Here is an 18,485-nt window from a genome sequence, read left to right as displayed (position 1 = left end):
TCAGCTGCCAACTAGCACGAAGCTGAGCCTTGAATACAGGACCATAGTCCATGTATGGAATAGGAACAGTGGTGATAATGCCAGAGCAGATAGATTTAGCTGCAGCATCTGCAAACTCCTTCCCCCGAATACAAACATGGCCTGGTATCCAGAAAAACTGGATAGAAGTAGATGTTAATGAGAAATGGGCCAGTCGATTTTGAATATCAGTGAGAACAGTGTGTGAACCAATGTGAAGCAATTCGAGGGCCAGTAGAGAGCTAAGCGAGTCAGTATAAATAGTGCAGTTGGAGTACTGCTTAGCTTCAATATGATCCAGCACAAGAGAAATGGCATACAGTTCAGCAGTGAACACAGAAGCTGTAGAGGTGAGTCTGCACCCAACCAACAAATTGCAACAAACCATGGCAGAGCCCACAGTCACCTGATTTGGAACCATCCGTATAAATTGGAATGGAAAGATTGTTTGAAAGATGTTCAGTAAATCGGGAGTATCTGCTTTTCTCAGATGACTTAAGAAAAGGTCACATTTGGGGACTGTAATAAGCCATGGTGGCATGGGCTGACCAGTGGATACTGCAATGTTATCCAAGGACAAACCCAATTCATCCAATTGAGCCTGGATGCAAAGGCCAAAAGGAGCAATGGAAGATCGTTTGTTCTGAAGAAGTATGGTCTACCAAAGAAGGAAAACACAACCCCAGGTGGGATGCTTTGGTAAGGAACAAAGTTCCAAAGAATAAAGACAGTTGCAAATGGCAAAGGTGCAAAGAAGGTTCACGAGATTCTACGTATAAGCTATGAACTGGGGAGGTGCAGAAAGCTCCAGTGCAGAGTCAAAGTCTTCGATGATAAATGGGGTCCAGCATCTTTAAGGCCGAGGGTCTGGCAGAGCCATAGACCAGTGATCCATAGTCTAGTTTCGATCGAATAAGAGCATGATATATTTTTAAATAGAACATCGATCCACTCCCCAACCAGTAGTAGAGAGGACACAGAGGATATTCAGTGCTCTTGTGCATTTGACCCATAGCTGCTTAATGTGTGGTATAAAGGTCAGCTTACGGTGAAAGATAAGCCCCAAGAACTTGAAGTTTTGCTGCCTGTGGTCCCTGAGAGCAATAGGGTTCAGGATCAGGGCAAATACCCTGTTGGCAGCAAAAATGCATGCAAACAATTTTAGAGAGACAGAAATTAAAGCTGTTTGTCATGGTCCACTTCAGTACACGATCGAAGGCAGTTTGTAGTTGCCGCTCAACATATCTCATGTTCAACGACTGACATGAGATGTGAAAGCTGTCAACATAGAGCCCATTTGCAACAGTTAGAGGGAGTTGTTCAGTAATGGCATTAATCTTTATACTGAAAAGTGTGACAATCAAAACACAACCCTGAAGGACTCCAAGTTCCTGTAGAAAAGTACAGGAAAGTGTTGAACTGTCACAAACTTAGAATTTCCTGTTCATTAAAAATTTTTTTTTATAAAAATGAGTAAATGGCCACAAACCATATATATGGAGGTCTTGCAAAATGCCATATCTCCATGTTGTGTCATAAGCCTTCTCAATGTCAAAGAACATTGATACAAGATGTTGTCGTTTGAGAAAGGCTTCTCTGATTGACGTTTCCAGTTGAATCCGGCGGTCCATGGTGGAGTGCTGTCGTTGGAACCCACACTGGGTGGGCAAGAGGAGCTTGTTTGATTCGAGGAATCAAACAAAACAAGCATTAACCATCCTCTCTAAGGCCTTACAGAAACAGCTCGTCAAAGCAATTGAATAGTAGTTTGAAGGAATCCTGGGATCTTTCCCAGGCTTAGAGAAAGGTAAGATAATAGCCTGGTGCCAGGCATTAGGAAAAACATTCTCCTGTCAGATCTGATTAAAAACAATTAGAAGAATATCAAGAGAAGCAGGAGATAGATGGTGCAGCATTTCGTACTGCACATCATCTGGTACATCAACAGATATACTGCCAGACCAATGAAGGGCCAGTTTCAGTTCCAACAGTGTAAAAGGACGATTATAGTCATAGAGACAGTGAGTTCTAAAGGAAACAGGTGAATGCTCTGCCCAAGTCTTGATGGCCAAAAAGGTGGAGGAACAAGCAGAAGTGCTAGATACCCGGCAAATGCTTTCACCTAGAGTAGAGTATCGGCAATGCTCCAGATATCAACTACCTCTTGGCCATCAGAGAGTAAGATTGAGAGGGAGACAGAATTGTAGTGCCCACTGACCTTTTGAACCCTGTTCCATATGACCTTGGAACTGGTGGTAGAAGATATGCCAGTTGTGAACTTTAACCAAGATTCCTTCTGGCTTTGACGTCTTACCCACCTAGTACGTGCACAGGTCTGCTGGAAAGCGATGTGGTTTGAAAGTGTGGGATATCTACAGAAAGTATCCCAGGCCCATTTTTGAGCCTTCTGTGCCATGTGGCAGGCAGGATTTCACCACGGACGAGGATATACTGGAAAACGTGTCGAGGTTCAGAAGATACAGATAAGTTTGCATGGATCCAAGACTCATTCAAAGCTAAGGCCCCATCTGATTTCCTCCACAGAAAAAAATCTTATTGAGCTGTCTTGTGACAAAACTAAAAACAAAATTTGGCAGCATGGAACTAAGAGTTATAGAGATCAGTAAAAGATGAATATCTGCTGTGAAGTGCAAAAGCTCAGCGAATCCTAATTCCATTTGCGACGTCACATCTCTGTGAAGCTGGGTTTCAGCGGTTGCTGTGATAAAAAGCAAGTACCTCACAAAAATCAATGTAGAACAGGAAATGAGGGTGGTGGTGTATAATCTGATTCCAAGGTTTGAGAAGCTGTGCAGTGCTCAACAGGTGAACACATCCCATTAGTAATTGTGGTTATTTAAAAATGGAATAATAATTGTTTTTACTTACAATTTATGTGCATTATTATTTCAAATAGATACTAATCTGTTTGGACTAAACACATTGTTTGAACTGAAAAAGTTTAGGATACGCTGTCCTATAGTATTATGAGTATGCATAGAATATACATTTAATTATACCTTTATAACAAGTCAAAATACTTGCATAAAGAAAACACCACCATACCACATTCTAAATAAGGTCTAACAAGTTACCTGTATAGATAATTTCTTCATTTTGAATGCAATTAATATATCTATAAATATAGCTTAAAATTATTTTAACTTTACAATTAGTAACAGAGTAATGCCTTGATAGCTTATCTACTACTAGGCCAATATCTTTTTTTTTTTAATTCATCCAACTGAATGCAATCTCTTCTGTATTAAATTTGTCATCCCAATAATTAAAACCCACATGCATTACTTTCCACCTTCAATTAAACATTACATGCCAAATATTTCAACCAACCAACTTAGCCAAGCCCTTCTGTAATACTGGGATAGAAATTATGAAACAAAATTACATTCACTTGAGGGAAACACTATCAGGAAGATTAAATTCCCTCAAGTAAAGATACATTTTCCTATGAAATCCTATAGTCACAAGTAATAAAACACAGAAATTGTAAAAATTAACTATGACGTAGGGGATGGCAATGTCAAAATGCATACAGAAACAAGGCAGGAATCAAGACAAAAAACATGTATAGAATAACTACACAAGTTGCAAAGTCTTTTCAAAAATAACTACAACTAAATGTTGAATTCCAGTCAGCTGCATGAATTTGGCTTTGGATAAAAGCCCTTAAACTTAACAGTACTGTACAGTTTTACAGTGGCCAATAACCACAAGTTTAAGATTAACTCAATATTTATTGACTGCTTCAGGGGATTTTTATATGGCCTTGTGTATTCTACAATCTCTCATTTCTGTACATTTTTGCAATACCATCTCTACATCATAATTATTGTATTTTATTATTTATTACTTGTTTCCCCTATTTCTTTTTTTTTAAATAATTTCATTGAAGTAGATCTATAAATGAATTTGTTTTATTTTTATAATTCAATGGTAATGTATAGTCACTTTCAGCTTTACACTGGGAACAAGAGAAGTGGGAATGGTTCCTCCTTGGAAGATGGTACTTGTGGTCCAGAGCACTGAATCAACATTACAGGCATACTTACAGAACCCACAACTTCCAACTTCATCCCAACTCACTACATGTGTATACAATCAACTACACCACATGCTGGTATCACGTCAATTTACAGTGAAAACATTATACAGATCCCAGAGTGTGAAATGTGATACTACACATACACAAAACTGCCAGGGTCAGTCCCATTGAAAATTGAAATGTATACCACAATATAATTTTGACAATTAAGAAATTAGATTTAAACTCAAGCATCAACATGTACACAGATCTGTCAGTTGTAATGAAACTTGATCTTTTCGATACCTTGAATTTTTTATTGAGATTCTTTTATTTTACTGAATTGTTTTGGTAGATATGTTTGTGCAATAAAAAGTTAATCATTATAAAAGAATAATTTCTGCTGCCATCTAGCAACCAGAATGAAACAAACAAAAATAATATATACTAATAAACTAAACTCACTGCTAAATAGTAACTTCACTTTTTGTTATTTTCCCACAAAAATATATGTGATAGAACCAGATTGTCCACTACCACCCATAATGTTGGCCTATGAATCATTTAACTATAACCTCAGTAAACACAGAGTGAGCATTTTCTAAACACATATCAGCCAGCTCATTTTTCAAAGACTCTTAACTTTATAAATATTTTCTTAATCAACTTAATCGTAAAACTTTAATGGCCAGTTTTGATGTAATCTCCCTCTTCAATGGAGTCCCAACCACTGATGCATGTAAGATAGCTTTGGAACTTTATATCCAAGACCCCAACCCATTGATACATATCACCAGCAACCAATTAGCAACCCTTATAGAATTCACTACCACCAAAATTAACTACATTCAACCACCAAAAGTACCTACAAATAAATGGCCTAAGTATGGGCAATCTTGTGTCACCAGTTATAGCCAACGTTTTTATGACAATGAATCTCAAGCAATCAATTTAGCCTTATACCCACCACTATACTGGTACATACATGTTGACAATACAGTTGCTGAATTCACAGCTACAAAACACAGTTTTTTCAACTACGTTAATTCTGCATGCCCTAATGTTAAGTTCACCTATCAACAGGAAAAAACTAACATCACTGCATTTCTCAAAGTCAAGATTACAAGAAGTTATACACAATTCAAAAGAGAAATCTGCAGGGGGGGATGACCCACACTGGACTATAAATTCCCCAGGACTCAACACATGAAACAAAACAGCTCAACATATTAAGAAACCAAATAAACAGCCATGAAACTATGCTCACCCATTAAAATTAACAAAACACAACATTCCAATAAACACCAAGTTTATTCAAAAACAAGGTAAGAAACTAAAGTCCATTCTACATAAAAACTACACTGACAAACATCACACCAACACTATTTATAAACTACAATGCAACAACTGCAAAAACTTCCCTATTGGAGAATCAAGTAAAAAATGGAAACCAGATTCAAAGAACATGAAAAATACCTTCACACATTTTTGAACACAGCAAATCAAGTAAACATTGTAACCACAGAAAACACCCAGATACTAAGTAAGGAAATATATATAACCCAATTCAAATCAAAGAAGCACTACTTATACAACTCAAACCAATATAAAGGAACATCTTTATACCTATATTAATTAATAACCTAACATTTAACTGCAATGCCACATACAATCTTGTACATGTTTACTCTTTTGTCCCAAAGACACACGCCTGGCAACAGTCAGTTGTAGGCTCTCTCTTTGTTGACCTAAATATAACCTAAGAAGGTTGAAATATTGTTCTCAACTTTATTTTAATAAAAGTTTAAATATTCATTTCAGCCATCTTGAGATACATTTTTACTTCAAATGGGTTTCTTGTCATCACATTTCTAATAATAGTGAAATGATAGTATTTTATTCTCTATTACCAACATGTTTACTTATAAATTGTATAATTAACTAAAATTAAACTACTTAATTTATAGAATAACCTAAACACTAAAATTTTCTATTAACTTGACAACTTAAGATTTCACTTTGGAAGAACACAAAGTGTTATAGAAATGTAATAATTTGCTAATGTAGAAGTAACTATCAAAGTGCTATCACAATACTATTTCATCAACTAAATCTACATCTCTTAATTTTCAATATGAAAAGTATTGGTTTTAATTATGAAAATCTGTCAAGTTTGTCCCACAAAATTTCCAACATGTCCTTTTAATCTTAACACAATGAGACATGATCCTTTAAATCGTAGAACCCAGAATCAACACTGATTATATGATTATAAGGAAAAGCTGAACTAAAAGACATAAATGAAGTATATAACCTGTAATTCAAGAGGAGGCTGCTTCAAGTCTAATTCAGTCATGACAAGAAGTGCTTTTCCATCAATTTTGTGCTTATCACAGAAAAGAGGAATGTATGCTTCAAATCCATTCTTATCCAACCATTCTGCTACCTGACGTACATTCCAGTCTCCTGCCTTGCTAGTCATCTTGTCTTTCCATTGAGAGAAATCAAATTGTATTCTCCTGAAATAAATAAATATCATTTTCAAGCAAAATACACACTGTTCTCCTTAATTGAAAAGTAGCTTTGTGAAATTATCTCTAGTAATGGTAATTAAAATGAACAGTAAGCCAAAGGCTAAATAAAACAAGATCATTCTGAATCATGAAGACCTTATTAAATGTGTTAAGAATAACTGTGCATACATATTAAAAATATTAGAAACAAATAAAACTCAAAAATACAATTATTTTCATACTATCCAGTTTATTAAATTCAAGAAATATGAAGAAACATTTTTGAAATAAATTTCAGTATCATATTGTATGAATGTACATCAGCCAACCAATCACACACTTTATTTCATACAGAAAATATTTTGCTTAAAATCTAGAAAGTTAAATCAATTATATTCATACAGTGAATCACTTCCGTTTCTAGGAATAACTGATAACAGAGCAAATTACGTTAAACTAAACTATATGTCCATATATTTACAGTCATGGTTGCATCTCCACCATTTTAATTAAACTACAGAAAAGAGGAAAAGCCATTAAAACAAATTCAAACCATTCACACAGCTTAGAACCTAAACACAATGCTATGGGATAGTTTTCTGAACTGCAACATCACACAAAATACTGAATAAATACTATTAGTAGTGTTGTAATTTGAATTATGAAAAAACAAACACTGAAATTGCTCATTTCTAAAACTTAGATCTAATCTATACTTTATTATAAAAAATGGCCAATGCTTCAAATGAACTTTTAAGATGTTAGTTACAATACGTACAGTATAAAGTCAGGTGTAGGGAAAAAAGGATGTTAATTTTTTACATAATGTCAACAACCAATTACAATATTTCTCTTCATTAACACATTTTCGTCCCCTCTAAATCTATAAATTGTGGTTAATAATTCAAACAAGTAACCATATATTTTATTATAAACTTAAGTTTTCCATACTTTATGCACACTTTAATAGCTTCACATCCACATCTGTCAAAAGTTAAAATGCTGGATATTTATTATTCAAGAAAGCCCTCAGAATTAATAGCATGCTGGCTTTAGTGATTTACTCTTCAAGTATTATCTTCATATTGTGGTAAAACTAATATTTCATACTCCTAAGCATAGTTTTCAAATCTTACAAATGATTAAGTTCATACGCTGTTTTAACTTTCTTTAATATACGCCTAGACCTTCAAAATTATTATTTTGTATATTTGCAATAAAGCACACACAGCTATATTCTTTGATACAGATAGAATGTTTAAGAAGAGTATTCATGACAAGTACAATTATATAATAAAATTAAACCTTTATCACAAAAACATTTTCAAACAACTATTACCTTTTCAGCCTTATTACTTTTCTAATCTTATATCAATATGCCCAGTAACACGTTTCTTTTCATTTCAAAGCTACGTTAAACTTAAACTAATAATAATTACTAATTTAATATATTAATCTTAATTCAACGTAGCATCTCTAACCTTTTTCCTTCCTTCTTTTGAACAGACAATTCCACTTAAAGAAGTGCTTAAAAAAATATAAAAAGTAACGTGATTAAGGTTATATACAGAAATTTTCTAGTATTAAATTACCGCTCCAGTTTAAGATTCACTAACAACACTATTAGTTACAGCCTACTCACCCCACCCCTCCGATGCACGTAAGAATGACGTGTAAACGAGCTGTTGTTTTCTATTTAAAAAAATAAAAAGTTGATATTAATTTAATTATTAAATCACGCCAGTATAATTACATGATATCATGCGGAGTGAAATAAAAACAGTTTTTAAACTGTGTTTACTGAATTAGTTTTAATGCTTTGAAATGCATTTCCTAATTAAACTAACCAAACGAGTAAGTACAGGAAGGATGTTTGTTCTTTTTTTGTGCATTAGGTAGAAAACGACAAACAAATTAAAATTATAAGCTATTAAGCAATAAAGTATGGATAAATAGAACAGGTAATTATGAAAATAGTCATTTTCATGCAATAATGAGATCGTATACGCGTACATCTTAGCTGTAGTTTTAAAAAGAAAAGGTGTGACACAGAAATAAAATCTAGGAAGTATTTATTTCACAGAAAAATCATTGTGATATATGAAATTGCCCAGGTTCGAGGATTAGCACAAGTTTACAACTTTTATGCGAGAATGTCATTAATTATACATTCAGAACACTTTCATACATACAGCACTTAGAAACAGTTAACAGAATATACTTGAATAAAGACACGTTTTATACAAGTTAGGGAATTACGAAATTTGCAGTTCTTTGAACTGCAACAATAGCTACCAACTAGTAGCAACTGACATCACACACGGCTACTCTTAATCAACCTGAAAATATGGAGCATGCTCAGAAACATATCATGGGTCAAATCTTTGATCCCCAGCACCCTAATCATAATTTGTTGTTATTTTTTAATTAAGCACAAAGCTACACAACAGGTTATCTGTACTCTGCCCACCACGGGTATCGAAACCCGGTTTTGAGCGTTGTAAGTCCGCAGACATACCGCTGAGCCAATGGGGTATACCCTAATCAACGGATACACTTATATTGAGCTTAATGAGTAATGTTTTCATTGCTTCTTTTTTATATTTGATCTTATTGTGCATTTTGATCCCCATTTTCGAAATTCACGTAATTAAAGGCAGCTACGAAATGGAATAAACATAAATGTGTTATTTCTGATACAAGCATCCCTCCAAATCACTTTTCATAACGTCAGCTGCAAAATACATGCTTTAAACATAGTTCAATGCAACAATGAAGTACCTGAAAGTACCGTGTTTCTCTTTTCTCTTAGCTTAGAAAAAGTAAAATGTTACACATAACATTCAGATTCTTCATAAATACATATTTCTAAAACAAATGCAGACTTTCGCGTATGGGAAATATGCCATGTGCATTACTTACCTTATTTTACATGTCATTACATACAGTCAAGCAGGGGCGTAGACTTTTTACACCCGATGGGGGGGGGGATGATTTTTGCAACCACTTATGTGGACTGTTCAATTTGCAAATTGGTAATCTATAATTACGTGAACCTGACAGTTGTAAACATGCAATCACAGAGTAATCTTGTTGCCACGATACTTCAAGGTTTCCATGTAGGTTTGTATAAGTGAGGTGTTATTAACAGTTTTCAAAATGTTAATAGAATAAAGACAAATGTGTCACAAATTAACTGCCACATGAATTTATTCCTGCACACTGCACAGTATAAAAGATGGCCATTATACTTGACAAGGTTACTAATAACATTCATTCCATGAATTACGTTTTCAAATATTAATAAAATTAGTAATTACCCTTGATAAGTTTATATCTACTGAAAAACTGTTCATGTTGTTTGATAAAAATAATTAAAATTACACATCAATACAATGTAGCACATAATTATTCATACTTTTCATTGAAGTAAGATTCATTTAGTCCTCTAGTCTACATGTTCCCAAACGTAGACCTCCTTTATGATGATCTGTTTATGAATTTTTTCATAAGCTCTTCTATATTTATCTTGTCGACCTTATCTTTGTGAGTGTTACAAACTGTCACAAGGTTGAGGCGGCACTGAGACATAGTTGACCTTAACCACACCTTCAACCGTCTTAATGAAGAAAAGCTGCGTTCACATTCGCAGCTGGATACTGGACATACAAGCAAAATTTTCATGAGAAGAAACACTTCACTAAACATCTACTGGCTTGTTTCATGCATTTCACAGTAAACATCCTTCGCACCTTTCAGAGATACTGCTTTTGTTGTTCCTTTGAACATGGGCAATTGAAACTCGAGCCGTTGTGCCGAGATTTCTGGATAGAAGTTTATAACCGAGTTGTCAATCTTGTCAGATGTGATCATGTTCTCAAGTGCCAAATATTGCCTCAAGTCATTGTTGTCTGCATTGAATCTAGTGGTCAGATGTTCTATGACTGTGTTCACAAATTCAAAATATTAGCTTCTGTAGTAATCTCTAGCTGTTACAGAATGGTGTGCTGAGCCATCACTTGTGATCCTTCTGGGGGGTCTGTGAATGCGTGGTAGATCAATAGGCACCAGATCTAGGGAAGTTACCTTTTTCTCAGCTTCATCAAATATCTTGTTGTAATTTTCCTCTATTCGCAATACCCGCAATTGCTCAACTGTCATTGCAGATGCTTCAATCATGCAAGATACTGTCGCTGATTTTGCTTGGAATGCACGGTTTAGTTCCTCTAATGCAGCTAATGGACGCTGAGCCATCAACAATCCTAAAACTGTCTTTCCTTTGTCAAATCTGTCCAGCAGACCTCGTGCTTTCACTTCTACATCTGATTTTTATTTGCTAATTTAGACAAAGAATCAACAATGTCACTGTAGTGATCATTAGCACATGTGATTGCAGATAGGCGGCACAACCAGCGTGTTGGACACAGTGGGCGGATGTATTTAACTGGATCATTGTTGCTGTCTGACGATACAATATTTTCAAAGATTGTCTTGTATTCGCCTGACCTCTGAAGCAAGACACCAAGTTCATGTACCCACTGGATAGAATCTCGAACACATTCACAAGCTCCAACTGCATGTTGCATTATTAAATTAGCCTTGTGTGCTCCGCAGTGGAAAAACAAAGTTGACGGTTGCTTTTCTTTTATTTTTTTCTGGCATCCACAGTACGCACCACTCATGTTAACGGCTCCATCATAAGTTTGTGCTCTCAATCCTGACAGTGGTAAATTGAGTCTAGTCAGTACATGAAGTATAGTCGAGGATATTGTTTCACCAGTTGTATTGGAAACACTATACAAACCAAGAAGTATCTCATGGACATCAAGGTTCTCATCTACGTATCGTACACATATTGCTTCCTGTTCGGCACCTGGAACATCTTGAGTGCCATCAACCATTAACGCAAAGATTTGCTGCACTTCGTGTGCTATGTTCCTCAGTATTTGATGGCTGAACATCTCCATTATTTCATTCTGAGCCTGGGGTGATGTGAATGTGGTTTTCTTTGACAAGTAGGCGGTCAACTCAAGATCTTCCAGGAGCTTCATTAACTGCAGGAAGTTCCCCTCCAGATCAGTATGTTCACGTAATGCTAAACCTTGACGCAGTAAGAAACGTACACTTCTGAATATTTTGGCTAGACTTCTTTTGCTCCTTTTTTCCATCATCAGGCTGGACAGTCACTGGAGTTACATCAAGTGAACCTTCTGAAGATATAGCGAATCTGTGCTGAGAGGATGATTGGTGTTCGTTGAATTTCTGTTTTGCCTTTTTCCAGTTGCAAAAACTGATGGATATGAAGATATACTTCACTGGCCTCTCCAATTTCCTAAGGCCTCTATTTTCCGCCTTGGCACAATGAAAGCATATGACTTTTTGAGTCTGATTATTGAAGTGCAGTCATGGGAACTCATCAAACCACTTGCCCTGGAAGTTGATATTTTGAGATTTTTGCTTTCTGTTGTGGTATTAGTTGTGCGTCTGGATGATATGGCTTTTCACATTGTATCTGTGGAGTGTCAGATTTTTCATTACTGCACAAATTTGTTTCACAACTATCTGGTGGTTCATGATGTGCAATAGTTGCACAAGCATTTTCAGACTCGTTAGAAGATAGAACAGAATGGAAGTAGGACTGAACTGTACAATGTATTTGAGTCGAACGCGCGAACCTCGCAGTGACTACCGAACCGATTGATCGCCTGGGCATCGCTGGGACAATAATGTGTGCTAGTTACAACACAAGTAATTACAATTTTCTCGAAAAATACTTAAACAATCACAAATATATTATATTCCTGTTAAAGCTTATCAAAAGGCAAACACGTTGTGATATAATGTCTATAAGCATGTAGCTGCCCGCCAGTACAGTGGTATGTCTCCGCATTTACAACGCTAAAATCAGGGGTTCGATTCTTCTCGGTGGGCTGAGCAGATAGCCCTTTGTGACTTTGCTATACGAAACACACACACACACACACTATAAGCATGTATATGAAATAAATATACCTAAACAAAAACTACCAATACAATTCGAGTAGAGGCTTTAGGCCGCTGAAATCGCTCCTCATGTTTTCTAATTATACAATAAAATACAATATTTTTACTATCTATAATAAGAGAATATATTGTTCTTTTACCATAAAGCACCAGCACTTTATTAGAGGGCGGTGATAATCTGAAATTTCATGGATTAATGAGAGCCACAAACACAGGTCTAATGAGCCCTGTTGTAAAATTGAGGCTCAGACTAAAGGGAGCGGAGGGGGGTGATGTAGAGCTCGTCTGGATCCGAGCGGGCCGAACCTGTCATTAACTGTACACTAAACGTACACTATAGTCAGTGGCTTCAGTAGCTAAGGAGAGTAAGGCGTTCGACAATAAAACCAGCTAGACATGCTTAAGTACAAATGGCGCAGGAAAACCGCACAATATACACATAAGATTGATGCAGCTACAAGCTACAAATGGCCTGCCAAATCTAGATCACAGGAGTTTACGCTTGGGAGTAATATTTTCGAATTTCATGCTCTGTTCAACCTGTTGTGATGAAAATTTTACTTAATCTTTCACTACGTACAAGACGTAGGTGGATTCTGTGATTGTGCCTACTGACTGATACTTACGAACAATCGCTTAGATCGAAAAGCTTAGAAACTCTCCTTAATTAAAGATGTACATTTCGGCTACTGAAAGAGCCTACATCTAGGCCTAATTATGTAATTCGATTGGTGAGAACAAGAAAATCACAAGAACAAACACACAATTTGTAGGCCTGTGACGCAATAAAACAATTCAACAGACCAAACTGTAGGGGGGATGATTGTATCATATCCCCACCTAAAATGGAGGAGGGATGTATCCCCCATCCCCCAAGATCTACGCCCCTGCAGTCAAGGTATGTGTCCGTCATAAGTAGTTTTAGAACTTTTCGCAGACAATGCTGTCACAGAAGTATTTTTAGATCAGACATCTCTGGTAACGTTGCTATGTTGAAGTTTATAAATGATTAGAGTATAAATTATCTCTATTTTCATTTAGGACAACTAATAACGTTAACAGTGCTTTGAGAGATATTATGTTGTTCCTGTCTATATATTACCGTATTCTCTCACTCTGGAAGTCCTTCAGATTAAACTGGAGAATTCGAAGTCTCTTTCTATTATCTGAAAGCAATGTCCGATGTTTTGACCACTCGTCACACCAAACATGCTTGTTCTTTCAGCCGTGGGTGCATTATAATGTTACAGTCAATTTCACTATTCGTTGGTAAAAGAGTAGCCCGAGAGTTGGCGATGGGTAGTGATGACTAGATGCTTTCCCTTTAGTCTTCCACTGCTAAATTAGGGACAGCTAGCGCAGATAGCTTTGCGCGATTTCAAAACAAACAAACTCGTCTAATGTGACATGTAACTGATTTTCAGTTTTAACTTTATCATACATTTCCTAATCCAACTTTATTTGCAATGGTATTCTTACTTGTAAGGTAATTCGTGACCTTCAGCATACCTCAAAGTAAAGTAGTAAGGTTAAATTTAGAGCCATGATTACATGCTTTGTCACTGCAGAATTTTCTGATATTTATAAGTTTATTTTTCGAACCCCTGATTTTAGCGTTGTAAATCCGTAGACTTACCGCTGTACTAGCGGGGGCATTTTTTACTTTTTTGTAACATTTGTTTCATTATTTGGTAACATTTTTAAAAAATGAAAATTTCTACGTGATGATCTTGACCAAACGTGGAAAAATTTGACATTGATTGTAGATCATAATTCAAGGGAGAAATAAGTTCCAAAATAACTCTTCTTCTGTAAATAAACCTTTCGTTGGTGTTGAAAAGGGCTATATCTAAAACCCCGATTCAGACGAAAGCGGGAATAATAGTCATATAATGTAACCTCCACAGCTGCTAAACAGGTTTTCCTTTGAATATTATGCTCGAATTACCGAAGTTATAGATGGCTGAAGATCAGCGAAATGTTTTTTTGAACTGGAAGCCTCAGAGCAAGGTAATGTGTCTCTATAGAGTTCCTAGATGGTTTCCACTCAGTTCATTCTCACAGGTCACTGTCACTCAACACTATCGGAACAACATTAGAGGTGCTACATGACAGCGAATTCCACTAGTCAGAGCAGAACTAGCAGATGTAATAAAATATTGATGACAACAACAATGGATCATATAGGACCCTAGAGTTGCGTAGAAAGAGATCTCTACAGCAGCATCATTTTACGAGGGAATCCAAGACCCTAAATCAAATGTTTATCTTAGTGTAGAGGTCTCTCAGCATCAAATTAGCGCTGTGGCCCTAACGCCATGAGTGCCAGTCTAATGTTAACCAAGACATCACTAGATATGTCTTGTTTCCATGGTTACAAGTCCGTGAGCACATTTAAAGTAGATTTCATCTCTAGCATTCATGAGCATCGTCAAATAAGATCCGGACTGCTTGGAATGTTGAAACTGAAGGCTTTGTTTGTTTAAAGTTAAGCACAAAGTTACATAATAGGTTATCTCTGCCTTATCCACTAGGGTATCAAAACTTGGTTTCTAGTATTGTAAGTCTACAGATAAACAACTGTACCACTGGGAGTTTTGAACTGAAAAACAGATGGTACGATACTTATTGTCGATTCTCGATGAACCACTTCTTAATTCAGTTGAGTACTTACACATGAAAAAGTTCAGTACCTGAAATATTGTTGCAGTTAACTTGCACCAATTTTTGATCTGATGATATACTGAATTACCAATTGACCTGAGTATGAGCCTCGAAAGAGAATTTACTCAGAGAGATATCATCTAATAATGTTGACAACTTATATCACTTATTTGAAAAGATACATTCCAGCATGAAATCAGCAGCTCATAGGGATATACATAAGGAAAAGTTTTGTGGAATTACTTGAACGTTAAGAATATCAACATATATTATAGTCTCCAGAGCTGCTGAACAAATCCATCCGTTGGATATCATCCTGAATCACAGAAGTGATGGATTACTGAGGGTCAGCAAAATTATAAAGGGTTCCCTATAGAGTGGCTAGATGTAGTAACTGTGGCAACTAGATTTGAAGTGATAACTTTGAACAGGTTGCAGGAGGGAAGGAGTCTGTAGAAATGGCTTTAGTGGTGGCGCTTGCATCATTGTAAAATCGTGTTATATTATAGGATACCCAACTACAGATACATCCCAGTATTTCGTGATGACGAGAAACCCACCTGAAGTAAAAACATGCTCTCCCATTATAGCTGTTCCATAGCAAATGCCAGTAATTCCTTCCTTCATACATCACTGTTGAAGGAAGGACCAGCCGTGTCTGTTTTGTTTGTGTGCTAGTAGCGCACTGCAGAATAAATTGTCCAGATCTAGTCCAGACCCAGCTTATGTTAGGACTGCCCACTGGTTTGGGTTTCTCAATAGTCAGTTTTTATTAAAAGGTTCGATGGTCAGGCCAGTTCATTCAAGACTAGGCAATGCATAGTACGTGTCAACAAAGGTACAGAAGGTTGAAGTTAAGTTCTCGTTGGTACTAAAGCCACCAGAACCATGCTAAACACTGCTGTGTATCAGGTACTCAAATGAAATCACATCTCCAGCTAGTTGATACTGACTGTGTTCTTGTGAAAAATAAATAATTTGGGGTGAATGGAGGGCACATCTCTGGTAACATCTTCGTAATGTCTCCCATGATGCAAAGTAGTTGTTTCTGATTCTAGTTTAAGTATTGGAACCTTGGGAATAGACATACGATGTAAATACATTATTACAATAAATTATGAATTATTATTTTAATGTGTAATAATATTCAGTAAATAATAGTTTGAGTTCATCACAATATTTCACAATGAAAAATCTAATAAAATCTATGAAGAGTTCCAAGATTTGTTGTTTGCTGCTAAATTTCCTAAGCTATAAGTTACATTTCGCTGCTCTTTTTTGTGTGAGCTAGGTCTTGTTACTTCTCATGAAATCCTAAATTACTTCTCACACCAATTCATGCAATGTACATTGAAGTAAGTGTGTATAACCTGCTAAATTCAATACAATTTAAATTTTGCCTATAGTTCTTCTTCATTAATAATTGTTCCCACCATTTTATTGACTCATAGCATGTGATGTGAACAGAGAATGATAGTTTTTTAACAAATAGAAATCTATGCTTTGCGATCAACAGAAAATTCGAAAAAATAGATAAATGTACTGCTTACAGGCGAGATACCTTAGAGCTTTGCATAAATGTAACTTTCACCATGTTTTATATCTGCTTTGCGAATTAAACTAAATAAGGACCAGTGGTTAGGGTGCTCGACTCGTAATATAAGGGTCGCAGGTTTGAATCCTCTTCACACCAAACATGTTCGCCCTTTCAGCCGTGGGAGATTTATAATGTTTCGGTCAATCCCGCTATTTGTTGATAAAAGAGCAGCCCAAGAGTTGGCGGTAGGAGGTGATGACTTGCTCGTCTTACACTGCTAAATTAGGGCCGATGAGCGAAGGGACAACCTTGAGTAGCTTTGCGCGAAATTAAAAACAAAACAAACAAAAACAATACACTAAATAAGTGTTTCAGACGGCAAAATATCAATTCTAAAATATGTTTGAGTAAACCAATTGTTGAAATAATGTTGTAATAATTATGCTTTCAAATTTTAATATTTGGAATGCAGTTGTGCATTTGACATCTGAAAGGTGCTCACAAATTGTAGTACAGATAAATCTAATGCAATACCATCCTCTGTCACAGTCATAAAACCAATGTATGAAATACGAGGTCTGTTCAAAAAATACGCGGACTGACGTCATAAAACAAAATGTACTTTATTTAGAAGTTACAGGTCTGGGACCCCTTCAAAGTACTCTCCTTCCCAACGCACACACTTATCCCAACGGTGTTTCCACTTGTTGAAACAGTCCTGGTACGCTTCTTTTGTAATGACCTCCAGCTCCTTCGTCGCATTTGCCTTAATCTCGGGAATCGTCTCAAATCTTTTTCCTTTCAAGGGTCTTTTGAGTTTGGGGAACAAGAAAAAAATCGCAAGGAACAAGGTCAGGTGAGTAGGGGGGTGGGGAAGAACAGTGATCGAGTGTTTGGCCAAAACTCACGAGTTCTGAGGGTTGAATTTCGCAGCAACGCGGTGCATCTTCAATTTTTCGGTCAAAATCTCGTAACAAGATCCAACTGATATCCCACACTCTTCAGCAAGCTCCCTGACAGTCAGACGTCGATTTGTCCGCACCAGGGTGTTGATTTTCTCGACGTGTGGATCGTCAGTTGACGTGGAAGGGCGTCCAGGACGCTCATCATCTTCAATGGACTGTCGACCATTCTTAAAACGTTCATGCCACTTGAAACATGCCGTACGCTTCATAGCAACATCACCGTAAGCCGTGTTAAGCATAGCAAAAATTTCAGTCGCAGATTTTCCAAGTTTAACACAAAATTTCACAGCAAGTCATTGCTCCTTCATTCATTCGAATCCCAATCACACCAAGCATGCTCACCCTTTCAGCCGTGGGAGCGATATAATGTAACGATCAATCCCACTATTCGTTGGTAAAAGAGTAGCTCAAGAGTTGGCGGTGGGTAATGATGACTAGCTGCCTTCCATCTAATCTTACACTGCTAAATTAGGGACGACTAGAGCAGATAGCCCTCATGTAGCTTTGCGCATAATTAAAAACAAACTAAACTTTAATCTTTTTTTTTATTTTACAAATTTTCTGACATTATGCATGTATAATCAAACTGTTCAAAGTAACAACAGAAACAAAATAAGAATATTGATAATTAATAGGATAAAATTTTGCAAACCAAAACATAGAAAAGGAGATTTGTTTTTTTGTGTGTGGATTTCATCATTAATATATTTATTCCATTTTAAATTCTTGCATATATAAATGCG

At 36.2% G+C, this 18,485-nt stretch overlaps 1 protein-coding gene across 2 annotated transcripts in view; it reads right to left on the bottom strand.

Moving 5' to 3' along the window:
• The window catches only part of SMSr (Sphingomyelin synthase related), a 34,862-nt gene extending 26,632 nt beyond the window's left edge, over nucleotides 1-8,230 (bottom strand). Inside the window, exons 1-2 of one of the 2 annotated variants that reach the window (XM_076492801.1) lie at nucleotides 8,055-8,230; nucleotides 6,375-6,579 (exon numbers count right to left, since the gene is read on the bottom strand). In XM_076492801.1, coding sequence (XP_076348916.1) covers nucleotides 6,375-6,542 — 168 coding nt within the window. In that variant the 5' untranslated portion in view covers nucleotides 6,543-6,579; nucleotides 8,055-8,230. The other variant, XM_076492802.1, reaches the window with a different exon arrangement.
• Nucleotides 8,231-18,485: the final 10,255 nt, after the last annotated feature.

Source organism: Tachypleus tridentatus, chromosome 3, assembly GCF_004210375.1.
Source record: "Tachypleus tridentatus isolate NWPU-2018 chromosome 3, ASM421037v1, whole genome shotgun sequence".
NCBI classification, from domain to species: Eukaryota; Metazoa; Arthropoda; class Merostomata; order Xiphosura; family Limulidae; genus Tachypleus; species Tachypleus tridentatus.
Note: the sequence above shows the minus strand (reverse complement) of the source record. Positions and strands in the feature narration are given on the sequence as shown.